Here is a 23,516-nt window from a genome sequence, read left to right as displayed (position 1 = left end):
AACGGTTCAAACTCGTTTCGTTTAGGTGAGCTGAAACATTGATCCAGTTCTGAGTTGATTTGCACACGTCTAGTTTTTGGAAATTTCATAATTTGATCATTTTTCTTTTTTCTAAATAAGATAACCTAAGGTCTATGTTACCAGGTCGTAAAATTAAAAAAAATGTTCATTTGTCGTTTCATTCGCTATCATCTGTCACTGTCAGAGCGTAAAACACATTTTGTATTTATGAAAACATAGGTTAGAACAAGGATTTCAAATATTATTTATAAAATAGTTAATATCTTCTAATAGTCGGATATTGGTACTATTTGTACACGTATAAATAAGCATTTAATTGGTGTACAAAAATGAGCTACTCCAAAGGAAACACTAACCGGACTAGAGCTCAAAAACACCAAAACAAAACTGCATTCAAGAATAATTTACATGACACTAGTAAGAAAACTAAAATCTTAAATTCATTAGAAGTAACTGGGGTATGTACGCGATGTAAGGAAATCATTGAATGGAAAATTAAATTCAAAAAATATAAACCACTAGCTGCACCTAGAAAATGTGTTGGATGTGAACAAAAAACAGTGAAATACGCTTACCATGTGCTTTGCACTAGTTGTGCATCTGTTAAAAAAATTTGCGCAAAATGTAATAAAGATATCAATGTAAGTTATTTCTATTGTAAGTTCATAACTTTATTTTGGTTTCTCGAAGTTCTATTTTAATTTTGCTATTGCAGAGTATTCAAGAAGAAGAAATCAAACAAATTGATAATAACGAAAATAAGCTAAAGTCATTGTTAAAAGGTTTGCCAGAAAGAAAGCGTAGAACATTGTTAAGGTATGAATAAAATTGATTAATTATAAGCTTGGATTACAAATCATGTTACATTTTTGTTTTAGACTTTCCTACTTTTTCATTGCTAACTGATTTTCAAACTTTTTCAGGATTTGGAAAAAACAAGATGAAAATACTAGTGATGATAAAATGTTACAAATTGAAGACATGTTGTCGAAATTAGATAACAGCACAGATGATGACTGGGGTGGTAACCTTTCCAGTTTGGAAGGGAGCCTTTCTGAGGATGAGATTGATGAATAAATAACATTTTGTTTATGTCTAATTTGAACTTTTATTATAACAATAATTAATGAACACACATAAACTAAGAATAGGAAGACAATAAGTTATCCATATATCAAATAAAGATGGCACCATATATCCATTATGTCATAGAAATATAGTTGCATTTCAATATTATTTGTAGTCCAAGATGGCCAACAACAAACTTTCATGTACTATGACGTTTTAAATACCATATTTTAAACCATTTTATAATTATTTATCCATTATCATAAATATAGTTCCCAAATCTATAAAATGTGAAGTTATCCAGTGATGTTGATTGATATTTAAAAAAATTGTTATTGTAATCAGGTGGTAAATTAAAAAACATATTCATATTAGTCTCATTTATAATTGATTTTTGGGCGGAAGTTACCCGGGGTTACATTCATGTTTCTGTGACAATTTATATAAATCAACAATTTATTTTTATGCTTACGTTATATAATAAATGAACTATACATGTGGATAATTATAGTTTCAGTTTAATAAATCCATCGCCATATTCAAATAAATTAAATTATAATATATATTAGTAGTCAGCAAAATAATTATTTTTAAGTCTATAATTACTTTTAACCTACTTACACCATTAATTTAAAATTAAAAAAAAATTCACCGACAATGAAAACAGCTCATGTTTGTACCTATCTTATGATCTTCATATTTATAAAAACCTGATTTATAAAAGATTTTTTCTTTAAAATTACATAAATAGAGGAATTATTGCAGAAAAATTTATTAAACCTAAATATCCAGTCATAAATGACTAGGTAAAGTTTGTTGAATAATAAATTATAAGAGAAAACTACACGTTTTTTAAAACATTACTGAACTACTTAGAGGTTGTTTGCCGTTGGACCGATTGGCAAATCAATCAACCGGCTCAATGGGAACCTCTTTAACATAGACAATCATCCATACAAGACCTTTTTCACGAGATATATTAAGTTTTAATTATCAGGGATAGTTTAAAACTTGTAATCCCAAGTAACAACATGGAAATTAGCAAAAGCAATATAGTGTTTAAAAGCATGACTCTAAGAAAATAACACTTTACACATGCAAATTAAACTAATCTGTAAACAAGCATGAGAAAGCATTTATCATGCAAGAAGATTTTGAAGGTTATTACTAAAGAAAATTAATATCAATTAGATATTTAACATTTAAACAAAAGATAATTGTGAGATATGAATGTAAAGGTATACATAAGGGGTAAGCCTAAGAATAAGTATGGTTTGCATAAAGGATAATGTAAAAAAGAAAGGAGTGACAGAAGAGTACCATGACAGTATAGAAACGGGATGGGATAAAAGAAACAACCAGAACATAATCTGCTGACAGTCATACATTCTTCCTCAATGTAAGTATTATTGGAATGACGTAAAGTTAGCACCATTTCTATTTTTATATGTATATATATGCCATAAAAAGCATCACTAATTACGTAAAACTTAAAATAAATAACTTAAAAAATAAAATCATAAATTATAATATTTCATAAATCTGATTTTTTTTCCTAGAAGCTCTGCGTTTAATACTAGAAAAACATATGTATTTTAATATATTATGTGAACATTGTTTATTCCCGTATCCTTAATTAAAGTATTTAAAAATTACACTTTGTATGAAAAACTTTATAAAATGTCCTTCAATACTTAAACTTTTTTGCCAAATTTCATCATCATCAGCTACGTCGCTCACTATACGTCCCTACCGAGGGGCTCGGAGTCTATCCTAAGTAAAGGGTGATTAGGCGATAGTCCCACGGACCTGCTCGGTTGTCCGAGTGGGTGGAGAGGTGAACTCCGGCGTGGCGCGTCCCCAGGTGGTGGATAGGGGAACGCCCCGACAGTAGATCGGGGTAGGGCGAAAGCCCCGCGAACCAGACACCCGGGCCTGGCGGTGCGCGCAGGACTAGTCGATGGTGTTCCGACAGGTCTAGCGCGCTAGCCAAAAACACATTGGTACATTGCCCTTTTTATTTCTTGAATTTAGAGGATTTTAGCCGTAATGGCAAAAAATGCATCAACCAGCGGGCTTGAGAGCCAAACTCCAACACCCCAACAACAACAGAAGTCTACACCATCTAAGCCAAAGAAAAAACCCTTTCAATGGCCAAAAAACAAGACACAGAAGATCATTCCAAAGCCTAATCAACTATCAACTAGAAAAACACCACTTACAAATGATCCCCTGTGGCTAGAATCGTTCGTTATTGACGGTGAGACGGCTTCGTGTGGGAGGACCCAGCACGGCAATTTATTGTCGATGCAGCAGGCTACATCCAACTGGTTGAAGCAGAATACAAAGCAATCTCCGACGTAGATAAGCACTATGCTAAATCCATTGCGGCATCAGCACACGCTTACTATCACCACATTTTATTGTGGTACAAGGTAGCTCTGGCGGCCCAAAAACACGGTACCGCCATCTTCGACCAAGAAAAGCTTGTGCAATTTGTCAGTGGCTACGGATCATTGGAAGTTGCTTCCGGAGCGGGAGAGTATCTGATTGGACTAAGTGATTACACCGACGTTGCTGGGGTCAAACACATTGCCAAATTTACTATCATACAATGCCAAGTTGCCGCAACTGAAAAATAAAAGCAAATTAATAGTAGCATAAAAATATTTAATTCATAAAACTTTTATATCTAATAAATAACTTTACTTACAATTCCTTGTCTCTCCCTTTCTTTTTGCATAACAAGTTCAGTTTGGGTGTCGGTAAATTTCACTACTGCTGATAATACCTTTGCTAGAGTTAAAGAATGTGTTCCCGATCCTGTCATATATTCATACAAAATGTTTCTTAAATACTCTAATTCAGTATTCTCTTGTAGCGAATGTAAATGTCTCAGACTAACGAGAGCTTCATCCAAACGCCTCCCTAACTTATCATTTGAGAGCCTCAATTTATCATTGTTTTCTTGTACTTCTTGCAAATTAGCATTAGCAGAAAAGTTTACATTCTCTAAATCCTTGACTCTTTGTTCTAAGGCATTTTTTCTTTCCAATAAATTATTATATTTTTTAGTTATGTCACTGAAATTTTTGTCTTCATTTACATGATCGTTAATAGAATCTGATTTATTCAAACTCTGAAAATGAATTTGATCTTTAAGTTCCAAATTTTCTTCAGCAAGTAGTGTATTTTCTCTTGTTAAATTGTCGATTTTGTCTCTTCCAGATTGAATCTCATTTTTAAGGGCCTCTATATCGTACTGTGATATTTCACTTCGTCCCGTAAAATTATCATTAGATGTAATCACTTCTCTTAGCTTATCGTTCAGATCACTATTTTCTTTAGAAATCTTCGTAAGGTAAGTTTGTAGGCCTTCAACATCTGAACGCAAACGTCTGTTTTCTTCCTTAAGTATAGCATAGTCACTTTGAACTGAAGTACTCGTCAAATTAGTTGTATCTAAATTATTGTTTATAGTTTCGCCAAGAGTTTGTTCGACACTGGTTTCTGCACTTTTATCGTTGAACTCCTGTGATTCGCTAGTTTGTGTATGTACATCATTTAAAACATCCAGTGATTTTGCGTGCGTTTCTAAATTTTTAATTATCGTATTTAAATGATCTTTTTCATTTTCAATTTCTATATGTGAATTTCGTACTTGGAGCATTTCAATTTCTAATTCTTTTACATTATTAGAAATCGTTGCACACTGATTTTTAAGTACTATGTTTTCAGATTCTAGGTTTTTAAAGTCCTTCTGTAACTCATGGAATTTTGCATTATTTTCATCAAGTTTTCTCTTTAAATCCGAATTTCCATTCCTCAAAACTTCTAGAGATTGTAAATCATCTTCATGTTGTTTCTTTGTAATATTCAATTTTTCTTGTAGATATGTATTACTATCTTTAATAACATTTAATTCTTTAAGATTACTCTTATTTTCGGAATCTAAAGCAGTATTTTGTGCGATGATCTCTTGTAACTTAGAATTTAATTCGTTATTCTCGCTTTTCAAAGAATCATTGTTTGACTTTAGTCTATGTATTTCATCTTTTAATACTTTGTTATCTGTTTCAACTGTCACTTTGGCATTTTGGATGCTTTTCATTTTTTCATGTAAAACATTTTGTTCATCTCCTATTTTATTATTCTCAGCGTCACTTTCTTTTAATTTTTCAAGTAAAGTTTGATATTTAGATTCTTGTTCGGAATTACAATTTTCTAAACGATTTATTTCTTTATTTAATGTTTCTATTTCTGTTTTTAATTTTGTGACATGAATTTCACTTTCACTGACTTTGTGTGATAAATTTTCTGTACTAAATTTGAGTTTATCTTGTGCATTTTCTAATTGTTTATTTGCTTCAAGTAACATTTTATTCTTCTTTTCCAAATCAATTTTTTCATTTTTATGTTCTTCAAGCAAATTCTTTAATCTCTGATCTTCAAGCAGTGCAGTGGACTTTTGCTCTTCAATATGTTTCAGCTTGGACATCAATTCATCTTTTTCTTTCTTATTTAAAACAATTTGTTCTTCGAGAATTCGAACTTTTTCTTCTAATGTTTTATTTTCCTCCTTCAGCCTGTCAACTTTTTCATTTATATCTGTCTTTAATGCAATTTCTTTTTGTAGTTTGTCATGTAGGTTTTGGTTTTCCTTCTTTAAAACCACCATTTCGTCTTTTGAAGCCGTATGTTCCTCGACATTGTTACATATCTTTTCTTTCAAATCATCATATTCTGTCTTTGTTTCTTTTAGTTTGGCTTCTAGTTCTTCATACAGCTTAATTTTTAATTGCAACTCAGATTTGTTACTTTCGCATAAATTTGTTACAATTTGTAATTCTTGTTGTAATGCAGATATTCTTGATTTAAGAGCGATATTTCGTTCATCAGCTTCCTTCGATATATTGCTCAAAAATGTATGTAATTTTTCTTTTAAAGATTCTTTTACATCGCGAATCATTTCTTCTGAAGCTAACTTCATTTCCTCCTTAAAAATACGAATTTCTTGTTGCAAATTGGTGACTTTATTAAATAATATTGTTGATAATAATTTAATTTGTGTATTTTGTTCTATCAAAACTTTGTTTTTCGATTTCATTTCTGTTAATTCAGCATGCAATCTAATATTGTCGGTTTGTACAGATTCATGATTACATAATAGTTTTTCGATTTCTGTCTGTAGTTTGACTAATTCATCTCTTTCTTCTTGATTTTCAGATTCTAACTGATTATATTTTGACTTCCATTTATCTACTTCTTCAAGTAATTTTGTGTTTTCTAAAGAAGAATCCAATTGAGAATCCTTATTGCTTGTTAGTGTCTTGAGCTCAGCCTCCAATTTATGAATTTGTTGGCTCTTTTTCGAACATTCTTCTGATATTTGAGTGTTCCTATTTTCCAAATAGACATTACGATCTATCATTGCTAACTTCTCGGCTGTTTCTTGTTTCAATTGTAATTCCAAGCATTTATATTCTTCATCTAATTTTCCTTTTGAGTGTTCAATACTCTGACAATTTTTATTAACTTCATCAAGTTGTTGTTCCAGTTCCTTTATTTTCAATCTAGCGGTATTAAGTTCATTTAAATTGTTATTTGATTTAGAACGCTCTTCTTCTAACAAAGATAGATTCTTTTTGTAGTCACTGAGTATAATGTTAAGTGATTGGACTTCATTTTGAGATAAGGTTAAACTATCTTTTAAAGATTTTATTTCGGCTTCTTTTGATTCAAGCTCTTTATGAATACGCAATTTATTTTCTGCTAATGAAATTGCATATTCTTCTTCTCTCTTCTTTAAACCTTCAATTTTACCTTTTAATTCCGATATTTCTTCGTGAGCTTGTTCAAGGTCTAATTTGAGTACTGAAATTTCTTTATTTTTTGAAAATTCTGCGGCTGTATTTGTACTATGTATCTGTTCAATACTATTCTTTAACTCTTCTATTTTATTTTTTGCATCTGTTAATTCTGAGTTAGTTGATTTCAAAACTTCAATTTCCTTGGTTTTATTTTCTATATCCGTTGACAAAATTTGTATTTCTGCAGTCATCTGCGCATTCTTTTCTTTACTAATTTTCAGAGACTCTTTATATTTGTTCAACAATTGTTCCATTTTCTCAACTTTGTTATTTAAGGTTGTTATTTCAGATTGTAAAGACTCTGAATTTGTTATTGCCTGTTCTTGATTAAGGCCTAAATCAATTAACTGTGAGCTAGTTTCATTATCATTTGGATCTTCCTGAGTAATATTGAAATTATCTTTTTCATTGTTTCCTTGCAAAATCTTTAATTTCATATTTAATGAATCTATTTTCATATTTTTCTCTTCAATGTCCTCACGAAGAGCTTTTTCAAGATGAGCCTATAACAAATATTTATACTTAAGCTAGTAACTTAGAACAGTAAGTAAAGGATATGGTTATGTTATCACTTTTTCACACACATATATCATGACATTTAATTGAACTAATATGGTTGTGCAGCGGTTATAGTAATGAAAAAGTAAATTCTCCTTTTACCTTTGCACTTTGCTCTAAAGTACACTGCTCTCTTAATTCTGAAATTCTTCTTAAAGCCTTATCTTGCGTTTCAACTAGCACATTCTGTAAATTATATTTGAAATAAACATTTTTTAAAAGTAACTTTTAAATTAACAAAACTATATTGGCATGTTTATTATTGTAATTTCATACCCTCGCTTTTGCATTTTCTCTTTCCAGGAGTTTATAATGTCTCGCTAGATCTGCATACTGAGTTTTGTACTTGGTGAATCTATCTCGTGTTCTTCTGTATGCAGAGTACAATTGCTCCTTTGTTACTCTGTCTAGGTTTACCATACCTCCGCTAAAACCTTTCTCTTCTGCTTCACTGGCAGACACATCCATATCAGACTGAAAACGGTTTAAAAGAATATTATCATGTTAATTTCAAAACTAGTTCTGGTGATTACACCAATTTGTGTAAAATAGTATGTATACACACAGAATAGGTCTGCATCTGATCCGATGCGATATTGATTATCAATAATTTGTATATATCGTAAAATCATTACACCACCATACATAAAGGATGTATATTCAACAAATGAAGAATATATAAAATATATACATACCTGAATATGATACATAGATGGACTCTCATATGTTGGTAGTCTGAAAGATATGTCACTTGCAAAGGAACTGTTGGACAATCGCCTCTGTCTCGAGTTTTCCTTTAAAAAAGAATAATGTGTACATCATTTTGAGATACTTGTCTTAATTGAATTGACATGAATTGTTTATATTAAGAAAAAAATAATAATTTAATGTTAGTATTTTCCTCTTCTTACTTGGTACCATTAAAAATCTATTATATTAAAACCTGCTGCTTTTATTATAGGCAAAAAAGTCTCCAATATGTAAACATATGAAACCTATTAGTTTCTTTAAGAAAATTAACCAACAAGCTATCTCAAAGTACCAAATTATTTACCAGAAACTTACCTCATGATGGAATGATATATCTGGTGTCTCTAAACCTGATTGTGAAGTTTTCTGTTGGGCCAGAGATATTTCATGGAATGTTTGCTGTTGTGCACTTGACATAGGACTTTTTTGACTAACGTCTGAAATATATTATTGACAATCTAACTTTAGAAATCCACTGCAGTAACTTGTGTATAAATATCGTCAACGCTCACATTCACTTTTAAAATTACAGTGACAACAATACATCAAAAATCAATATTAATAAATAAAAGTAAATGGTTTAAGAAAAATCTTACTTCAAACTAACAAACTACATATATATACTGCTTATAGAAAAAAAAATATTTGAAAATTAGTATCCTAGTTGATTTTATTCAAGTAATTCAACTTTAAAAATGTTAAATGACTTACCATTATCTCCAATGGAAAATAAGTCATTATTTGTTATATCCGAAATGCTGCTGGATGCTGATGTTACAGCAGCCTAGAAACGAAACCAACTAGTTAAAATGTTGTATTTCAATCGTCAATATAGATCTAATTCTCATAAACAAGGCAATTACTGTTACTGAAAGTAACACGTCGTCACTAACTTGAAATGTGCAATTCATGTATGCTTTAATTAAAAGCTTTACTAGTAACTAAAGAAAATAGTATAACCAATGTAAAGGCGTAATTTTATGTTCTATAAAGATTAAAGAATTTTTATTTCCTACCTGAGCAGCCTGAGCAAATTGTTGAATTCTTTGAGGTGAAGACTTCACCTCTTCAGCTAACTTATCTTTTAACTTTTTAAACATTTTGTAGACGTCTTATAACGAATGCATATTAACAAATTATTGAATTTTTATTGTTTCTCATTACATACTTTGTATTATAAAGTTACAATAAATAATTACAGCTCAGCTCAGCTGTCAATATTAGTCAAAAAAGATATGAGATATAGTGTATATAAAAGAGGAAAATGCAATGCCAGATTAAAAAACACGAAAAAGATAAATTACAATAACTTATGTATAATTAAACGTGACCAGGACAAGTATTAGCATAAATTTAAATGAATATTAAACATTAATATAATAAACAAAAACACTTTCAATAAAATTTTATCAACCCCTTACGTACGTACGACAACAAAACTTTTAACAACAAAAACAAAAATGTCAATTTCCAAACTTATGGTTTTGTTTCGTTTTGTCAAAATTGGTCTTATGAAATAATTGATATATTATGTACTTTGTTAAAATTAAGAATAAATCAAGTAAGATTTTTATCCATTCAAAGCTGCCATTTAAGAATCCAATAATTTACAGGATATACTGAATGTTTCAAAAGCTAATTTCATTTAAATCATATAAAAGGGCATACTGCAGTTGCCGCTTATTTTCTTTGATTACAAAAAGATCTCATAATTTATGTGAGTATTGCTTTTCTTAATATGCCAGTTTCTACGCGGACATTAGTGAAAATCGCTGGTTGGGGTGGCCTAGTACTTAGTGTAACAGGGTTTTATCTCGACGGTAAACTTGTAGATAGGTTTAGAAATTATGACTATTACAAGGAGGCTATAAGGAAAATAAGAAATCATCGAGGCGCTGTACATTACCTCGGAGAGCCTATTAAAGATGGAATATGTAAAGTAGCCGACATAAAATACACTAATAATGAGCCAATATCTGCCGAATATTGTATACCAATTCGTGGACCTAAAGGTAAAGGCGATTTCTATTTTTGGATTAAAAAAGAAGGCGAAAATTGGGTTCTAGCAAAAGCAGAATTAGAATTAAAGTCGAAGCCTGATGAACGGCTATTAATATTAAAAGAATCATGAGAAGTAAATATAATTATGATAATTTTATTTAACTTATAGAATTTAGAGTTAGATCATGATAGATATAAAATAAAAAGTAAAAAAAAACTTTGTGTTTTCTTTAGTATAATACAACTATTACTTTTCCTGGTTTATGATTATTTTACTTAATTGTAATAAGTGAGAAAAATAATCACAAATAATTGATGTTTAAATTTTTACAGTCAGTTCTAATTGTCCAAGTATACACAAATACTACTTTTAGAGTGACTCCTTTTTGTATAACTTATTTTATGTGTAGTTATTCCTGAATTTATTAAGTTTGTGATATAACAATAATTTCAGTGTGCAATATGAATGTACAACAAATGAATCCCAGATTTATTGGAACACCAAAAGAAAAGTTCGCATTTTTCAACACTTTATTATGCTTAGTAAAATCTTTGCAAGGACAATATGTAAATGTAGATTTGCGTAATGACTCAAATGTATGTGGACTGCTTCTAACAGTTGATGGGTAAGCAAAATAAGTTTAAATGTTGTATTTAATCCATCATTACTCAGTGATTGATGAATATAATCTAAAATATTCTTCTTTAAAAACTTTAAAGTATTGTTTTCTTTGTAGTATAACAATTTTAAAAATGTTATTTTATACAAGAACACTTAAAATACAAGAAATGTGTTCTTTAAATAATTTTATTAAATGCATTGTATATTTTTGCCTTATTAAAATTTCGCAGATTTATGAACTTGTCATTCTCAACTGCTGTATATTGTGATCCACAAGGAAATGAATTTTTCTTTGAGAATATTTTTGTTCAATGTCGCAATGTTAGATATGTTCATATACCAGAACACGTAAGTAACTAATAAATCATCATAATATAATCATCTCAAGCTATAAGCTTGTCCCTCTTGAGTCTTGATAAGTTTTTGTTGCGATAATAAATTTAAAAAATCATACAAATCAAATTCATATATTTTTCAATTTTCCATCCCAAAATTTTTTGTAATGAACATTGCTCTAGTGTTTTATTGTAAATTTCTTCAGGTATCAATAATAAATAATATTAAGAATGAAGTAGCAAGAGAAGTTAGGAATAAACCCACAGGGACGGCAATGAATAAATCAAGGAAAGCTAAGAAGGCGTATAACCAGCACATGCAGACAGTGGCATCACTTTGTAAATAAAACAAAAATGAATATTGAAAACTGATATTTTGTATTACTTTACACACTAACATAAAATTTTTACAGACATGAATATGAATTGATATATGGAGAACCTGGAATGAGAGTGGTCTATGATACAAAATAAATGTTATAAGATAAGAAACCAAAAGTGTTTAAAGTGTTGTACTTATGAACGTATGTTACATTGATGTTAAAAATTTATACAGTAGTTAAATAGATATAGTTCGGATTTATTTATCGTTTTTATGTTCAAAGATGCTGATATATGGATTTAGCCAAAAATGTTAAATAGACCACATTAGTTCAAGGTTAGCCATTTAATGACTTTTATTAACGAATTTTCTTAAAATTAAGTATGGTTTTTATTTTTCCGGTTGATTTTCTGTACCAGGATATATTACAGTATCTGTGGGCATTGACAAATTTTCATCAGTGACATTACTTTTTGATTCATTATCAAGTGTATTAGATATGTACTGGTCGGAAGTATCCATGTTCCTATGGTGCGTACTTTGTACTTGAACGTCACTTTTATTGTAAGAAGGTACATAATATTTAGTCTTATTATCAGTGTAAGTGTTCATCTGTACGGTTTGTGGTAAGCCATCAATATTTTTATGAGTTCCTTGTATATAAACATCTTGATTGTATCGAGGATCGCTATTGTTGATTACCAAGTTCTTAAGGCCATAATTTTTTTGTTTACTTTGGTCCATGTTGCATGATATTTCCAATTGCCCGTTGATAAATTTGTCCTGCATGCGAGAACGTTGCGTCGTTTTGGGAGTGACATTTGAGTTTTGTGCTTGTTGTACGATGACAACTTGTTTCATGGGTTGTTTGGCCTCACGTAGGGTGTTGTTCGGTCGAAGGAATACATCGTTGGCCTGTTTGAACTGCTGCGAAGGTGCGGGCGAAGTCGACTGCGACTCTGGAGCCTGGCTGCAGAGGTAATTCGATTGATTTATGCTTGTAATTATTGATGTCGGACTCGGTGACGATTGCATCACATTAGGCCGCACCACCACTTGAGGATTTAATAAATCTGAAAGAAACAAAGACTAAAATAAAATTTGTTCTTTGTAAATTTCGAGATTTAAAGTAGTTTGATTTGTGGGAGTAATCGTTGTGTACAATGTGTGACTGACTTTGTGGCTTGTACTTGGCGAGCAGCGCGTAGACCTGCTTGATGCGCTCGATGTTGAGCTGCGAGGCCTTGGCGTGGTCCACCATGGGCAGCGGGTAGTCGCGCCCCACCACGCAGCGCGCCGACCTCTGCACCGCCTCGGGCGCCGTCCACGGCTCGTGGATGTATCGCGTCGGCATGTTCTTCAGCGCCGGAATATACTTCCTACAAATATACACACAGATCAATTAACTAACATTTTTAAACTTAATTTTATATTAAAAATAGTTACAATGAGGTAATTATGTAAATATGAAAGAATAAAATAACTTTGTACCTAATAAAGTCACCATTAGGATCCGTTTTTCGACCGAATCTTACAGGGCAATAGCAATGGAAGAATTGTTGAAAAAAGGAGGAGCACGAGAGCCACATCCACATGCCCGCGTTCACAGACCAGTCCGCGTCTAACAGCAACTCGTCGAACACCTGATAAGATAAACAAATTATATGTAAACCAAGTAATAAAACCAAAACATTTTTTATATATACCGTTATTTCTGAAAGTCCTCTTCCATGTAAGAGAGATTTTTAAAATGTGGATTTAACATTAATTTAGCTTTCCCCCTATACACTACCTGACATACTGTATTGGACAAATGTAAAAGTACAAAGCAAAAATTCTTTTTTCGATAGGTGTTTGGAGTTCCAATTCCAACATTAACATTCAATTACAAAGATAAAAAACAAAAAGCGTAAAGTTAAAATGTAGTCGAAGATTTAGGTGACAAACCGAAAAAAAAAGAATGCAAAAAAATATTACTTTACAAATAAGGTGTACGGTAGCAGTTGCTTATTGTACTGATTCTTGCCTTCATGCCTTCCTCCCAGGATATCCAGAGGTCGCCGCGCGTCAGGAAGCAGGCGACGGCGTGCCGCGCCAAGTGGTGGATCCACCCCTCCTCGCGCAGCTGGATCATTATAGAGTCGATCCAGGGGAAACCTGTCTGACCCTGGAATATAGAGCCCAAAGTCATGGAATGATTTTTACAATACTAGATCTAACTTTTTAGAACCACCAACCTACTTATAATGTGGATTAAAAGCAAAAGATGTGGCAAAACCTAAACATTATTACACTATACATCGCTTTATGACGTCACAGTACTTAGGTGTTGTGTTACGTAATGGTGCAGAAATGCAACTTACACTAGCCCATTTGGCAAGGGCGTCCTGATTCTTCTCCCAGGGGATCTGCACACAGATGGGGTTGCCCTCCATGCGGTCGAAGTTTGGGTTGCGCGTCGCGGCGCAGTAGAAGAACTCTCGCCACAGTATCTGTCCGTGCAGCGACAGTGGCGGCCGCACGCGCTTCACGCGCTTGTACAACTCAGTCAGTTGGTAGTAGAACAATCGAGTCGATAAGCAACCGAACCTGAAAACAAAAACTATTTTTAACTATCTGTCTAAAAGAAGAAGAAAAAAAAACTTAATTAGTAGTCTATGTGTTCTTCCAGACTATGTCCTAAATCTGTGCCTAATTTCATCAAGATCCGTTGAACCGTTCCGGATATACCTTCTAACAAATATTCACCCATCTAAACTTCGACTTTTATAATATTAGTAAGATTTCTAACTTTATAATAAAAAGCTACACAATGCTAGTATCTTTGAACACTGTAAATATATATCTATAAGCACATACAATAAGATTTATTTTTAGGTACAGTTTTGTTCTCGTTTTATTTTGTTACCAATTTATTACAAAGCAACATTTTTGAGATGTAGTTAAGATTGGACGATCCCAGTTCCAAAATAAGATAAATGTAGTACTTTTGTGAACTTTATAAATCTATTTTTAGAACAATGAAAATGTAGTAAACAAAAACCTGACTTGTGAGACAGGTTTTTTATATGAAAAAATTCGTTGTTTACTAGGAAATATTTAGTACAAACTGGTGTCTGGATAAAACCCTAGTTATGTAACTTGTTATTCGCCTACAAAGTAATTGATATTTTATTTTGATATAATTTAAACACTCATTTTAATTAACGTTTCCTGTTGACGTCCAAAATTGGTTGTGCAATAATTCAGTGAAAAAAATGTCATATTTCTGAATCCAGTATATTTTATTCTATACATAAATAAGATTTTATACTTAAGAACAGTGACGTGCGTTATTTTAAAACTTTCTTCTAATAATAAATGCAAATACTGGTGTAGTTTACCTTAAGTACGGAGACAACCCCGTAGGACTCGCCAGTAGGGATTGCGGCGTCATTTTAGGTCTTCCGAAAGATGCCACCCAGGCTTTCCGCTCCAAATGTCTCTCGAGTCGTGCTAAAGCCTCACTTTCGCCACCGATCCACACCGGCGGTTTTAGGTTTTCCGTTTCAAATCCTAAACACGGGAAAGAGATTATTCTAGAGTTCATAAATATTTCATAAAAAGACAATATGGAATAAACGAACCGCGAAAAATTAAATTCCCAATAATAAGGATCATTGATAACTGTCACTGCGTTTTACAAAACCGTATCTGTTACGGCATGTGATTATTCATTCAAAACTTTATTTTATTTTATTGTATATCATTACAAGATGAAAACAAACCTAATTCTTCAAGTGTTGGTACTCCGAAGCGATCATCGTGATCTTCAGTGATTGGTGTGGTGGCGCCACTGAGTGTCTGAGCGCTGATAGTGGCCTCAGCGGCCGGCGGGGGCGGCATGCTCGCAATCAAAGCTTGGAACTGATGATACGTCAGCGGCGCTTTGCCACCATTACGTTCAATTATCCTGCAGAAGTCACAAAACTCAATATAATTAATAACTATTTTATATAAATCCTCAAGTTGACATGGCACTATGCAGAATAACAGGATCCAGGTTGACCTTCTGTGCGCCTCTCTATATCTGGACTCGCAAATGAATTACAATAGCGTTTATGAGATAATGTTGATCGGATGTTTGTCTCACGAAAGAATGAAAAGTGCACAAACACGTGACGCATTCGCCAATCTGAATCGAGCAAATGAAATCGCAAACGTAACCATTTATTATATATTATGATGTATTATTGAATAACTGAATAAAATATAGCAGAAGGCATACTACGGGTTATCTATGCAAATAAGCAAAGTTCTCGAAGATTAAGAAAAAGCGTGGATGGTTAACTAAGCAAAGTATTGTCAGGGTCCTAAATAATATACCGCAATCAATTTATAAGCTAATAAACACTATATACATGACCAAAAGTTTTTTTTAAAAGGTTTTAAAAATAGAGTAAATTAAGGTAGAGTAAAAAAAAGGTTTTAAAAATAGAGTAAATTTATCCAAAAGCAGAAAAACAAACAATATGAAGGTATACATTAAATGTAAACTCAGACGAAAGGAATGTTATTTAAAAAGAGCAAGGTTGAATTTGCCCATACCTTGGTTAATTTTCCGCATGACATATAGATAGAGCTATATTCTTTATACAATGTTTAAGAAAATTGATTTAGGAAAACACTCACCTAAATTACGAGTGATTGATCCTATTCAATTAATTCCAGCAACACAAATATTCGTATTTACTTATTCAGTTAATGTCTTCCCGTACCAAATAAAAGAATACATCACCATCGTAATTTAAAAATAAACAATCTCTGATCTATTGTGTTATGTATTCTGTTTGAAGATTTATATAGTTAATGATGGTGAATCTTATTATAATTATTACTATTGAAATTTACACCTTGTGTTTTTAAAATCCTTAATTCATTATTGTTAACCGCTTTGGCGATCCTTAAATAATACCATAACAATTATTTTTTGGTATAAAAACAGATAAAACTTATCAAATTAAATTATAAATAGAATAAGCGTTTAACATTACGATGTCACAGAACATCGGTCTGAAGCAGCACGTATACATACTAAGTATTAATAAAGTAAAAATAAAACAAGAAAAACAAAAGTGTCGTATGTTTTTATTCATGAGTAACAAACATCAAATGGGAATAATGTTTATAAATAACAGGAGTTACATTTCAAAATTGATTTTCCATTTGATGTTAATTCTCTTATTACGAAATAAACTGACAACGTGTTTTATTTGAACGCTTCGTAAGTGCAAACGCAAAGTATGTAACATAAATCGATTTCCGTCAAGGCTGAGTATGACTGACAATTATATTCAAGCTAAAAAAAGTACAAGCTAAACTAAAAGATGTTCAAGCTAAGTGAAATATAATTGAACAACTCAAATGTCAGTCGGAAATAAAAGTATCGTTCAAAAATATTTTTTTCAATGAAGATCTTACGGTCGCGTGGTTAACCACGGGATGCGGCCATCGCTCAGTACAATGTGTACAAAGATTAGGCGACTTTAAACCTTGTGATTGTTGGGAGTTTTTTTGTTATATAATGGCTTAATTAGCATCACTTATCGTTGGTTTCTGAGACCCTTGTATGAAACATATATGTAGTTATCTTTATTTTATTAAAGATAATGAGAAGGACAACAATATGTTTTAAACACCGATTTTGGTCTCAGAAATCAAGGATTAGTCACACGTATGACGTAGTACACTATTATCAAAACCAAGGAATTAGATAACAATGTGTACTTAGGTTCTGCACGAGTCCTGCTTTTTATTCCCAGTTAAAATTATATATATTTAACGAGTTGGTTTTAGATTTCGACCAGATATTATATGTTTATGCATATTTTTTTTGTTTAACGTGTGTTGTATGTAAACTATTTGTATAAAAAGATGTTTTCGTTCAGGTTTTATCATATGTTTCACCAGTGGAAACTACCGGTTACATGACGTTACAAAAAGTTTACCAAAGTCAGAAGTGCGCAATAGCCAACAAGCCCGCAACGGTATTTTTATCTTGTTCTCGGAATTTTCCAATCCTTTCATTAAGCTCTAGTGTTTCGTACATTTCGAAATTATTTTACTTTAGAGTAAACATTGATTTTATATTGGGAGCGTCGGTGGCTCAGTGGTCAAGCACTTGACTTGCAATCTGCAGGTCCTAGGTTTGAATCCCGCCATGTACCAATGTGTTTTTCATTTTCCGATTTACATATGTACATTTATCCGACGTTATTACGGTGAAGGAAAACATCGTGATGCAACCTGCACATATCTGAGGAGTAATTCAAAGATATGTGTGAAGTCAAGCAACCCGCACTTGGTCAGCGTGCTTGACTATGGCCTAATCACCCTTAACTTAGGGTTGGCTCCGAGCCCCTCAGTGGGGACGTATAGTGAGCTGATGATGTTTGTATGATGTAAACATTGATGTAGAAAACTGTATGAAAATATTGTGATCATTTCAATCATATGGTGAAACGTAAATTCAACATCAGTTACGTTTCTTATGATATTTAAGTTTCGTATTTATATATTTTAATGAAAAGATATATTATAAGATTTCTTTTGCATCCTTTTATAACATAATAATTTTGTAATTTAAACACATGAAATTAGCCATTAAATCAAACTCAATTAAGAAAAAAACTGTTAAGCTTTCTTCAAGATTAATTGATTCGAAATTACCTTATAACAACAGATTGAGTCACAATGTTACACAACTCGATAAAGTAGCTTAAGGTTGGAACAAAAAAATAGTAAAGTACGCCACTTACTTGTCCAACTTATAGAGGGTGTGAGATACTCTCGAAACCACGCTGATTCCGACCTCTCGGCATTTCGTCATGATATTGTGGTCTCGTACCCTGCCGTAGGGTTCAGGGTCCTCTTCGAAAGTGAGCTCCGTCGTGCCCCATTCGCGAAACAATTTTGGTAAAGCATCGGCAGGTTGGCCGCGAACCACAAATAAGCGGGAATTTAACTTCCGCAAACTACTGTCCAAGTCCTCGAGACATTGAAGAAGAAACCTGCCAAATTAAGTACACGAAAATAAATAAAGTTGACAGTGCCCATTTTTTGTGATGGATACTTTTGTAGTAAAGGTTTCATTGAAGCCTGCTTTAGATTAGTCTTAGATTGTCGATTACTTTATTACTTCCAACTTCCGAGAGACAGCAAAGCCATCTTAAAAGCGTTCCCTCTATTTTCCTTCTGCATAAAAATCATCTAATAATATAATAAGCATTATTTTTTAATATTATAAATGAGAGAGTTCTAGACTAACCTCCATTTATTGATGCCAACATTAGAGGAGCTGGCGAACCACGGGTCTATGATGAAGACACATCGGAATGTGGTAGCATCGACAAGTCCCTCCCGCAGGGCGGGATTGTCGTGCAGGCGCAGGCCCTTGCGAAACCAGTGCACGGTGTGCTTGGTGGGTGGGCGCGTCGGCAGCGCCGCGCGGGTTGCGGGCGCGGTCAGCCCGTGCGCCCGCGCGCTCGCCGCCAGTAGCGTATCACCCGCTGCTGACATCGCTAATTTATCCACAACCCATTCTCTTTTACAAAAATGTAACCTTTTACTTGTACACAACCCAAGTTCTACTCGTCCCAGATTTTATCCATAAATTTTGCACTAGTGTGATTCATTTCAGATTTTTAATTGAAGCAAATGGCTTTGATAATTGTCTTGAGTAGAACTTGAAATAATTTTTATTTAGGTTTTCTTCAACAATAATCTGGAAGTTATGAAAAAAAAGTTACTATGTTATCATATGCAGCACAACAGAGACATACAATAGATTAGTTTTTGAAATACTATATGGAAACAAATAAATACTGATTTATATTGTAGTTATCTGTAAGCCATGTCCAGTAGAAGTAGATAATATGATATATAAATACCCCCCACCCCACCCCTTTTACTAAACTAAGAAGCCAATATCATGAGCAGTTACATTAAGTAAAGGAAAAGTCAGTAAAATTATTAAAGTGTGTCACTCAAGTATTTACACTTATGGTACGGTCCATTTTTAATCTTTTATTTCCTTTTCTCCTTTCCATCCTTCTTTATTCCCAACTTATCTGAATTTCATGGATTTTTATTGGAAGCCACGGACACTTGATGTGTTAAGAAGGATGTCTTGACATTTTTGTAAGATATAAACAAACATAGTAGTATGTTAGTAGATCATTACATCAAAACAAATAATAAAAAATAGTGTAGTGTGTAGTATAGTGTATTTTTGACACTATATTTCTATTTATCGTACAATATGATTTAGAGTGAGTATCTCTAACAACATATACATAGACATTACTAACCAGGAATTCAGAGGACTGCATTTATATAAAAGGTATTGGAAAGACTAATGTCCAGAAGTAGACAAACACACACTGAATATTGTATTTGTTATATGAAAATAATAATTATAAAAAATCTATAAATGTCTAACACATTATGATTTTAAAACTTTAAACAAAAAACTTTTATTGAAAAAACAACAAAATGTTTTATAAGAAATTCAAGGGCAAAATGTACATTTACTAATATTAGATATTTGTATAAATATAGTCTCACCTTTAGTCATATTTCCAGAATGTTCTTAATTTATTGATATTACTCATAACAAAAGTTACATATGTCTCACAAAGCACATATAATTTCAATAATCACTTGACAATTGGGACACAAAAAATCCAGCTAAACTTGTGTTGGATAATGTTTTATGTACATTTAATAACTTTCATTTAATTTCTTACACTTATATTACTGCAGTTTCTAGAACTTGTGCAAATTCAATATTAAATGCTTGGTTAATAAACAGAAAACACACATTCCTAGCAGACAGTACAGATTACAAGTGTACTATATCAAGTCGTACACTCCACGCTGCTTGCAACGTGACCGATCGTAGTCGTACATATATATATATAGTAGTAAATACACTACAGGTGGCTACGCATGTGCTGTTTGCTCACGCAGTTAAACCAGTTACAGCGCTCACAACTACATATACAAACTTTTACGTTGTAGTTTTATACATTTTTGTAACAATTTTGATTTAGTAGTATTGCCAATGCATTTACATCAGTCAATAATTAATACAAGGATATGCATTTTTGAATGGTAACTTTAGAAGAAGTACAGAAGTATTCGTTTACACGTTTTCTCATGATACTCATTATCCTTTTTTGAAAATATTAACTATATGAAAAAGCAAAAAGACTCTATTTCTTAAGCTCTCTATTTATAAAATCCTCGAAAACTTTCTCGTATTTAGTTTTCACGGATGAAATTGTTCCAAAACTATATAAGTTACGTTACTTGTACAAACAAATTCAAACTTTGTCTCAAGAACACCGAGGAACATTTTGACAAAACGTACCTCGTACTCTTTGGCATTTGCTTTTGAACCAAAGAATATAGTAAGTATACTATAGAGTATAGTATGTTTTGAACGTCAAATTCCAACTGTCACTGTCATTTTGTCGTTTGTCAATGTTACCATAATCGTCTTTGAAGAAAATAACATAGAACGGTAGTAAGTCGAAATTACGAACAAGTGTAGAGGAACCATACTTAAATCAGGAGTACTTTTGAATTCTGTAATAAAAGGTTTTACTACCTATTTATATCGATTTCTGTTTATTTAACAATATTTTGATTAGATGGGCTATGGGATTGTAGTTAGGCGCTAGTTTATTCGCAGTAACATAATCTGTGAACTTATGTTATAATCTGCACATGATATGTTGTCTGTGGTTCTTCTTTAGACAATTCCTCTATATACTCTTTGAACAATTCTTTCAAAAGTGTCCCTCAAAGTAAACGTACGTAAATATTGCATCGTATTTTATATCCATCTTGATCATATAGTTTTTTTATTAATTTCCTTATAGAAATCTTAGGAAATACATTAATTAAGTTTAAAAATGTTAGGTTCACGTTTATTTGAAGATTTTTATTGTTCTAGTGAGGGCTGACAGTGCCTAAAAATGGGTCGTGTGATTCGTGCTCAACGTAAAGGTGCCGGTTCAGTCTTCGTATCACATACGAAGAAAAGGAAAGGAGCTCCCAAACTTCGCTCCCTAGATTATGCCGAACGTCATGGTTACATCAAAGGCGTTGTTAAGGTAAATAGTCACACTAAGGTTATACCCACTTACATTTGTATACTTCTCTATTTGTTATAATATTGTTATTTTATGCTTAGGACATCATCCATGATCCCGGAAGAGGTGCACCTCTGGCTGTAGTTCATTTTAGAGACCCTTACAAGTTCAAGACTCGCAAAGAACTTTTTATCGCACCCGAGGGTCTCTACACCGGCCAATTTCTGTACTGCGGGAAAAAAGCTACCCTGGAAGTTGGTGCGTAATATTGTTATTCTTTACGAAAAACTTTAGACTGATCATTACAGATAAAAACAGGCTCTTTATTTATTTACTTTACTATATGGAATTGATAGCATTCCAAAATTGATTGAAGTTTATTATTTGAAATGTCTGTATGTCTGGATTTTAAATAAATCACACCACAATTCACAATTAAAATGATCATGTAGGCTGTGCTTAGACTATAAATTTTAAATGTTGTGCTGCGGCACTGACTGACTAAAGTGGTGTTAAAGGTGTATTTAGTGAACTATCAAGTTTAATAAATAAATCATAAGTTTTTAAAACAGTGAAAATTTCAAATGTTTCCACTAGGAAGTGGTCCTTAGGGATTTTAATATCCTCCGGACCACAAAAACTGCAATTTTGACACATAAAATTTGTCATTTTCCAGGAAATGTAATGCCTGTTGGATCCATGCCTGAGGGTACAATTGTGTGCAACCTGGAAGAGAAGATGGGTGACCGAGGTCGGCTTGCTCGTGCTTCAGGCAACTTTGCCACTGTTATTGGCCACAACCCCGATGCCAAGCGTACTAGAGTTAAGCTTCCATCTGGTGCAAAGAAAGTCCTACCCTCAAGCAACAGGGGCATGGTTGGTAAGTTATTATAAATTAAAAAAATCAACTATGTTGTTATAATTTACAAAAAAATAGATTTTTTTATTAGCTTGCAAAGTAATTTTACATGATGACTTTCACTTACCTACTCTGAATGGTTATGATTACACAGAGGCTCTTTCTGATGCAAATATTTGTACAAAAAATTAATTATAATTTAAAACAAATGTTACATAGTAATATACTGTTGTCAGGTATTGTTGCGGGAGGTGGACGTATTGACAAACCTATCCTGAAGGCAGGTCGTGCATACCACAAATATAAGGTTAAGCGTAACTGCTGGCCATATGTACGAGGTGTGAGCATGAACCCTGTGGAGCATCCTCACGGTGGTGGTAACCACCAACATATTGGTAAGTTTCTCAATCTAAAAATTATAATCCTATAAATGTGAAAGTTTTGATAGATAGATGGATGTTTGTTATTACATATCTCCAGAATGGCTTAACTGATGTTGCTAGAATTTGTCATAGATGTTGAACAGTTTTTAAGAACACAGGCTTTTTTCTAATACCTGATGAACAGAGTCATGGTATAAAATAATGATAGTGAGGATAAAATTTGTCTAAAATGAGACTTACCCAATGTAAAAACATGACATGTTTTGTTTAAAAAAACAACTAATGTTTCTGTATTATTATGTTGTTATGTATGCATGTTGCATGCACTCCATAAAATTTTGATTAAATTAATGTCTTTAAAACTCATTGTTTAATGTATCTTTTTGTTTGCAGGTAAGGCTTCCACTGTAAAGAGAGGAACATCAGCTGGTCGCAAGGTCGGTCTGATCGCTGCGCGCAGGACCGGAAGAATCCGTGGTGGCAAGACCGACACAAAGAAGGAGACGTAAAATGTCTTTATACACTAAATAAATTTTTGAAAATCATTGCATCTTTCAATTAACTATTATTAGTTCCCTTTCTCCACCC

At 32.5% G+C, this 23,516-nt stretch overlaps 5 protein-coding genes across 13 annotated transcripts; 3 read left to right on the top strand and 2 right to left on the bottom strand.

Annotated features, from left to right (window-relative positions):
• The first annotated feature begins 187 nt into the window (after positions 1–187).
• Positions 188–2,434, top strand: LOC106117221 (uncharacterized protein C9orf85 homolog). 2 transcript variants are annotated; one of them, XM_013311402.1, is made up of 3 exons: positions 188–662; positions 737–837; positions 945–2,434. In XM_013311402.1, the coding sequence occupies exons 1-3, from the start codon at positions 351–353 to the stop codon at positions 1,096–1,098; spliced, it is 567 nt and encodes a 188-aa protein (XP_013166856.1). In that variant the 5' UTR covers positions 188–350; the 3' UTR covers positions 1,099–2,434. The 2 variants fall into 2 exon arrangements, with proteins under 2 accessions (XP_013166856.1, XP_013166858.1); XM_013311404.1 differs by having other exon boundaries at positions 348–438.
• Positions 2,435–2,806: 372 nt separating this feature from the next.
• On the bottom strand, positions 2,807–9,423 carry LOC106117220 (golgin subfamily A member 4). The gene is made up of 8 exons (XM_013311401.1): positions 9,284–9,423; positions 8,979–9,051; positions 8,583–8,704; positions 8,213–8,311; positions 7,794–7,991; positions 7,620–7,703; positions 3,803–7,462; positions 2,807–3,720 (listed from the first exon to the last, which is right to left on the bottom strand). The coding sequence occupies exons 1-8, from the start codon at positions 9,365–9,367 to the stop codon at positions 3,697–3,699; spliced, it is 4,344 nt and encodes a 1,447-aa protein (XP_013166855.1). The 5' UTR covers positions 9,368–9,423; the 3' UTR covers positions 2,807–3,696.
• A 334-nt stretch (positions 9,424–9,757) lies between these two features.
• On the top strand, positions 9,758–11,991 carry LOC106117201 (U7 snRNA-associated Sm-like protein LSm10). Of its 4 annotated transcripts, none has more exons than XM_013311374.1 (5): positions 9,758–9,984; positions 10,723–10,894; positions 11,121–11,238; positions 11,432–11,564; positions 11,639–11,991. In XM_013311374.1, exons 1-5 carry the CDS (start codon positions 9,891–9,893, stop codon positions 11,653–11,655), a joined length of 534 nt encoding a protein of 177 aa, XP_013166828.1. In that variant the 5' UTR covers positions 9,758–9,890; the 3' UTR covers positions 11,656–11,991.
• cry2 (cryptochrome 2) lies at positions 11,581–21,758 on the bottom strand. Of its 5 annotated transcripts, none has more exons than XM_013311370.1 (10): positions 21,741–21,758; positions 18,854–19,309; positions 18,345–18,596; positions 15,315–15,499; positions 14,931–15,102; positions 13,911–14,136; positions 13,574–13,714; positions 13,039–13,190; positions 12,724–12,926; positions 11,581–12,620 (listed from the first exon to the last, which is right to left on the bottom strand). In XM_013311370.1, the coding sequence occupies exons 2-10, from the start codon at positions 19,102–19,104 to the stop codon at positions 11,938–11,940; spliced, it is 2,265 nt and encodes a 754-aa protein (XP_013166824.1). In that variant the 5' UTR covers positions 19,105–19,309; positions 21,741–21,758; the 3' UTR covers positions 11,581–11,937. The 5 variants fall into 5 exon arrangements, with proteins under 5 accessions (XP_013166824.1, XP_013166823.1, XP_013166822.1 ...); XM_013311369.1 differs by lacking the exon at positions 21,741–21,758 and adding an exon at positions 20,152–20,956; XM_013311368.1 differs by lacking the exon at positions 21,741–21,758 and adding an exon at positions 20,152–20,956 and having other exon boundaries at positions 18,854–19,097.
• RpL8 (ribosomal protein L8) lies at positions 21,393–23,473 on the top strand. Its single transcript, NM_001312121.1, is given in 6 exon segments — positions 21,393–21,404; positions 21,548–21,707; positions 21,788–21,944; positions 22,363–22,566; positions 22,782–22,940; positions 23,322–23,473. Coding segments are annotated over 5 exon segments (774 nt in total). The 5' UTR covers positions 21,393–21,404; positions 21,548–21,569; the 3' UTR covers positions 23,438–23,473.
• Positions 23,474–23,516: the final 43 nt, after the last annotated feature.

This window comes from Papilio xuthus, unplaced genomic scaffold (genome assembly GCF_000836235.2).
Source record: "Papilio xuthus unplaced genomic scaffold, Pxut_1.1 DF827680.1, whole genome shotgun sequence".
In the NCBI taxonomy this organism is placed as follows: Eukaryota; Metazoa; Arthropoda; class Insecta; order Lepidoptera; family Papilionidae; genus Papilio; species Papilio xuthus.
This window is presented reverse-complemented; position numbering and strand designations above follow the sequence as displayed.

Bases quoted from the DNA above. Each gene is read 5' to 3' on its own strand.
- LOC106117221 (XM_013311402.1), top strand. From the start codon at position 351: ATGAGCTACTCCAAAGGAAACACTAACCGGACTAGAGCTCAAAAACAC. The intron at 663-736 runs GTAAGTTATTTC...TTGCTATTGCAG, and splicing joins AATGTAATAAAGATATCAAT to AGTATTCAAGAAGAAGAAAT. The intron at 838-944 runs GTATGAATAAAA...AAACTTTTTCAG, and splicing joins AAGCGTAGAACATTGTTAAG to GATTTGGAAAAAACAAGATG.
- LOC106117201 (XM_013311374.1), top strand. From the start codon at position 9,891: ATGTTTCAAAAGCTAATTTCATTTAAATCATATAAAAGGGCATACTGC. The intron at 10,895-11,120 runs GTAAGCAAAATA...AAAATTTCGCAG, and splicing joins CTGCTTCTAACAGTTGATGG to ATTTATGAACTTGTCATTCT. The intron at 11,239-11,431 runs GTAAGTAACTAA...AAATTTCTTCAG, and splicing joins ATGTTCATATACCAGAACAC to GTATCAATAATAAATAATAT.
- cry2 (XM_013311368.1), bottom strand. The intron at 18,597-18,853 runs GTTAGTCTAGAA...TTAATTTGGCAG, and splicing joins GTTGGCATCAATAAATGGAG to GTTTCTTCTTCAATGTCTCG. The intron at 15,103-15,314 runs GTTTGTTTTCAT...TCCCGTGTTTAG, and splicing joins ACCAACACTTGAAGAATTAG to GATTTGAAACGGAAAACCTA.
- LOC106117220 (XM_013311401.1), bottom strand. From the start codon at position 9,367: ATGTTTAAAAAGTTAAAAGATAAGTTAGCTGAAGAGGTGAAGTCTTCA. The intron at 8,705-8,978 runs GTAAGTCATTTA...AATATATTTCAG, and splicing joins ATTTTCCATTGGAGATAATG to ACGTTAGTCAAAAAAGTCCT. The intron at 8,312-8,582 runs GTAAGTTTCTGG...TCTTTTTTAAAG, and splicing joins ATATATCATTCCATCATGAG to GAAAACTCGAGACAGAGGCG.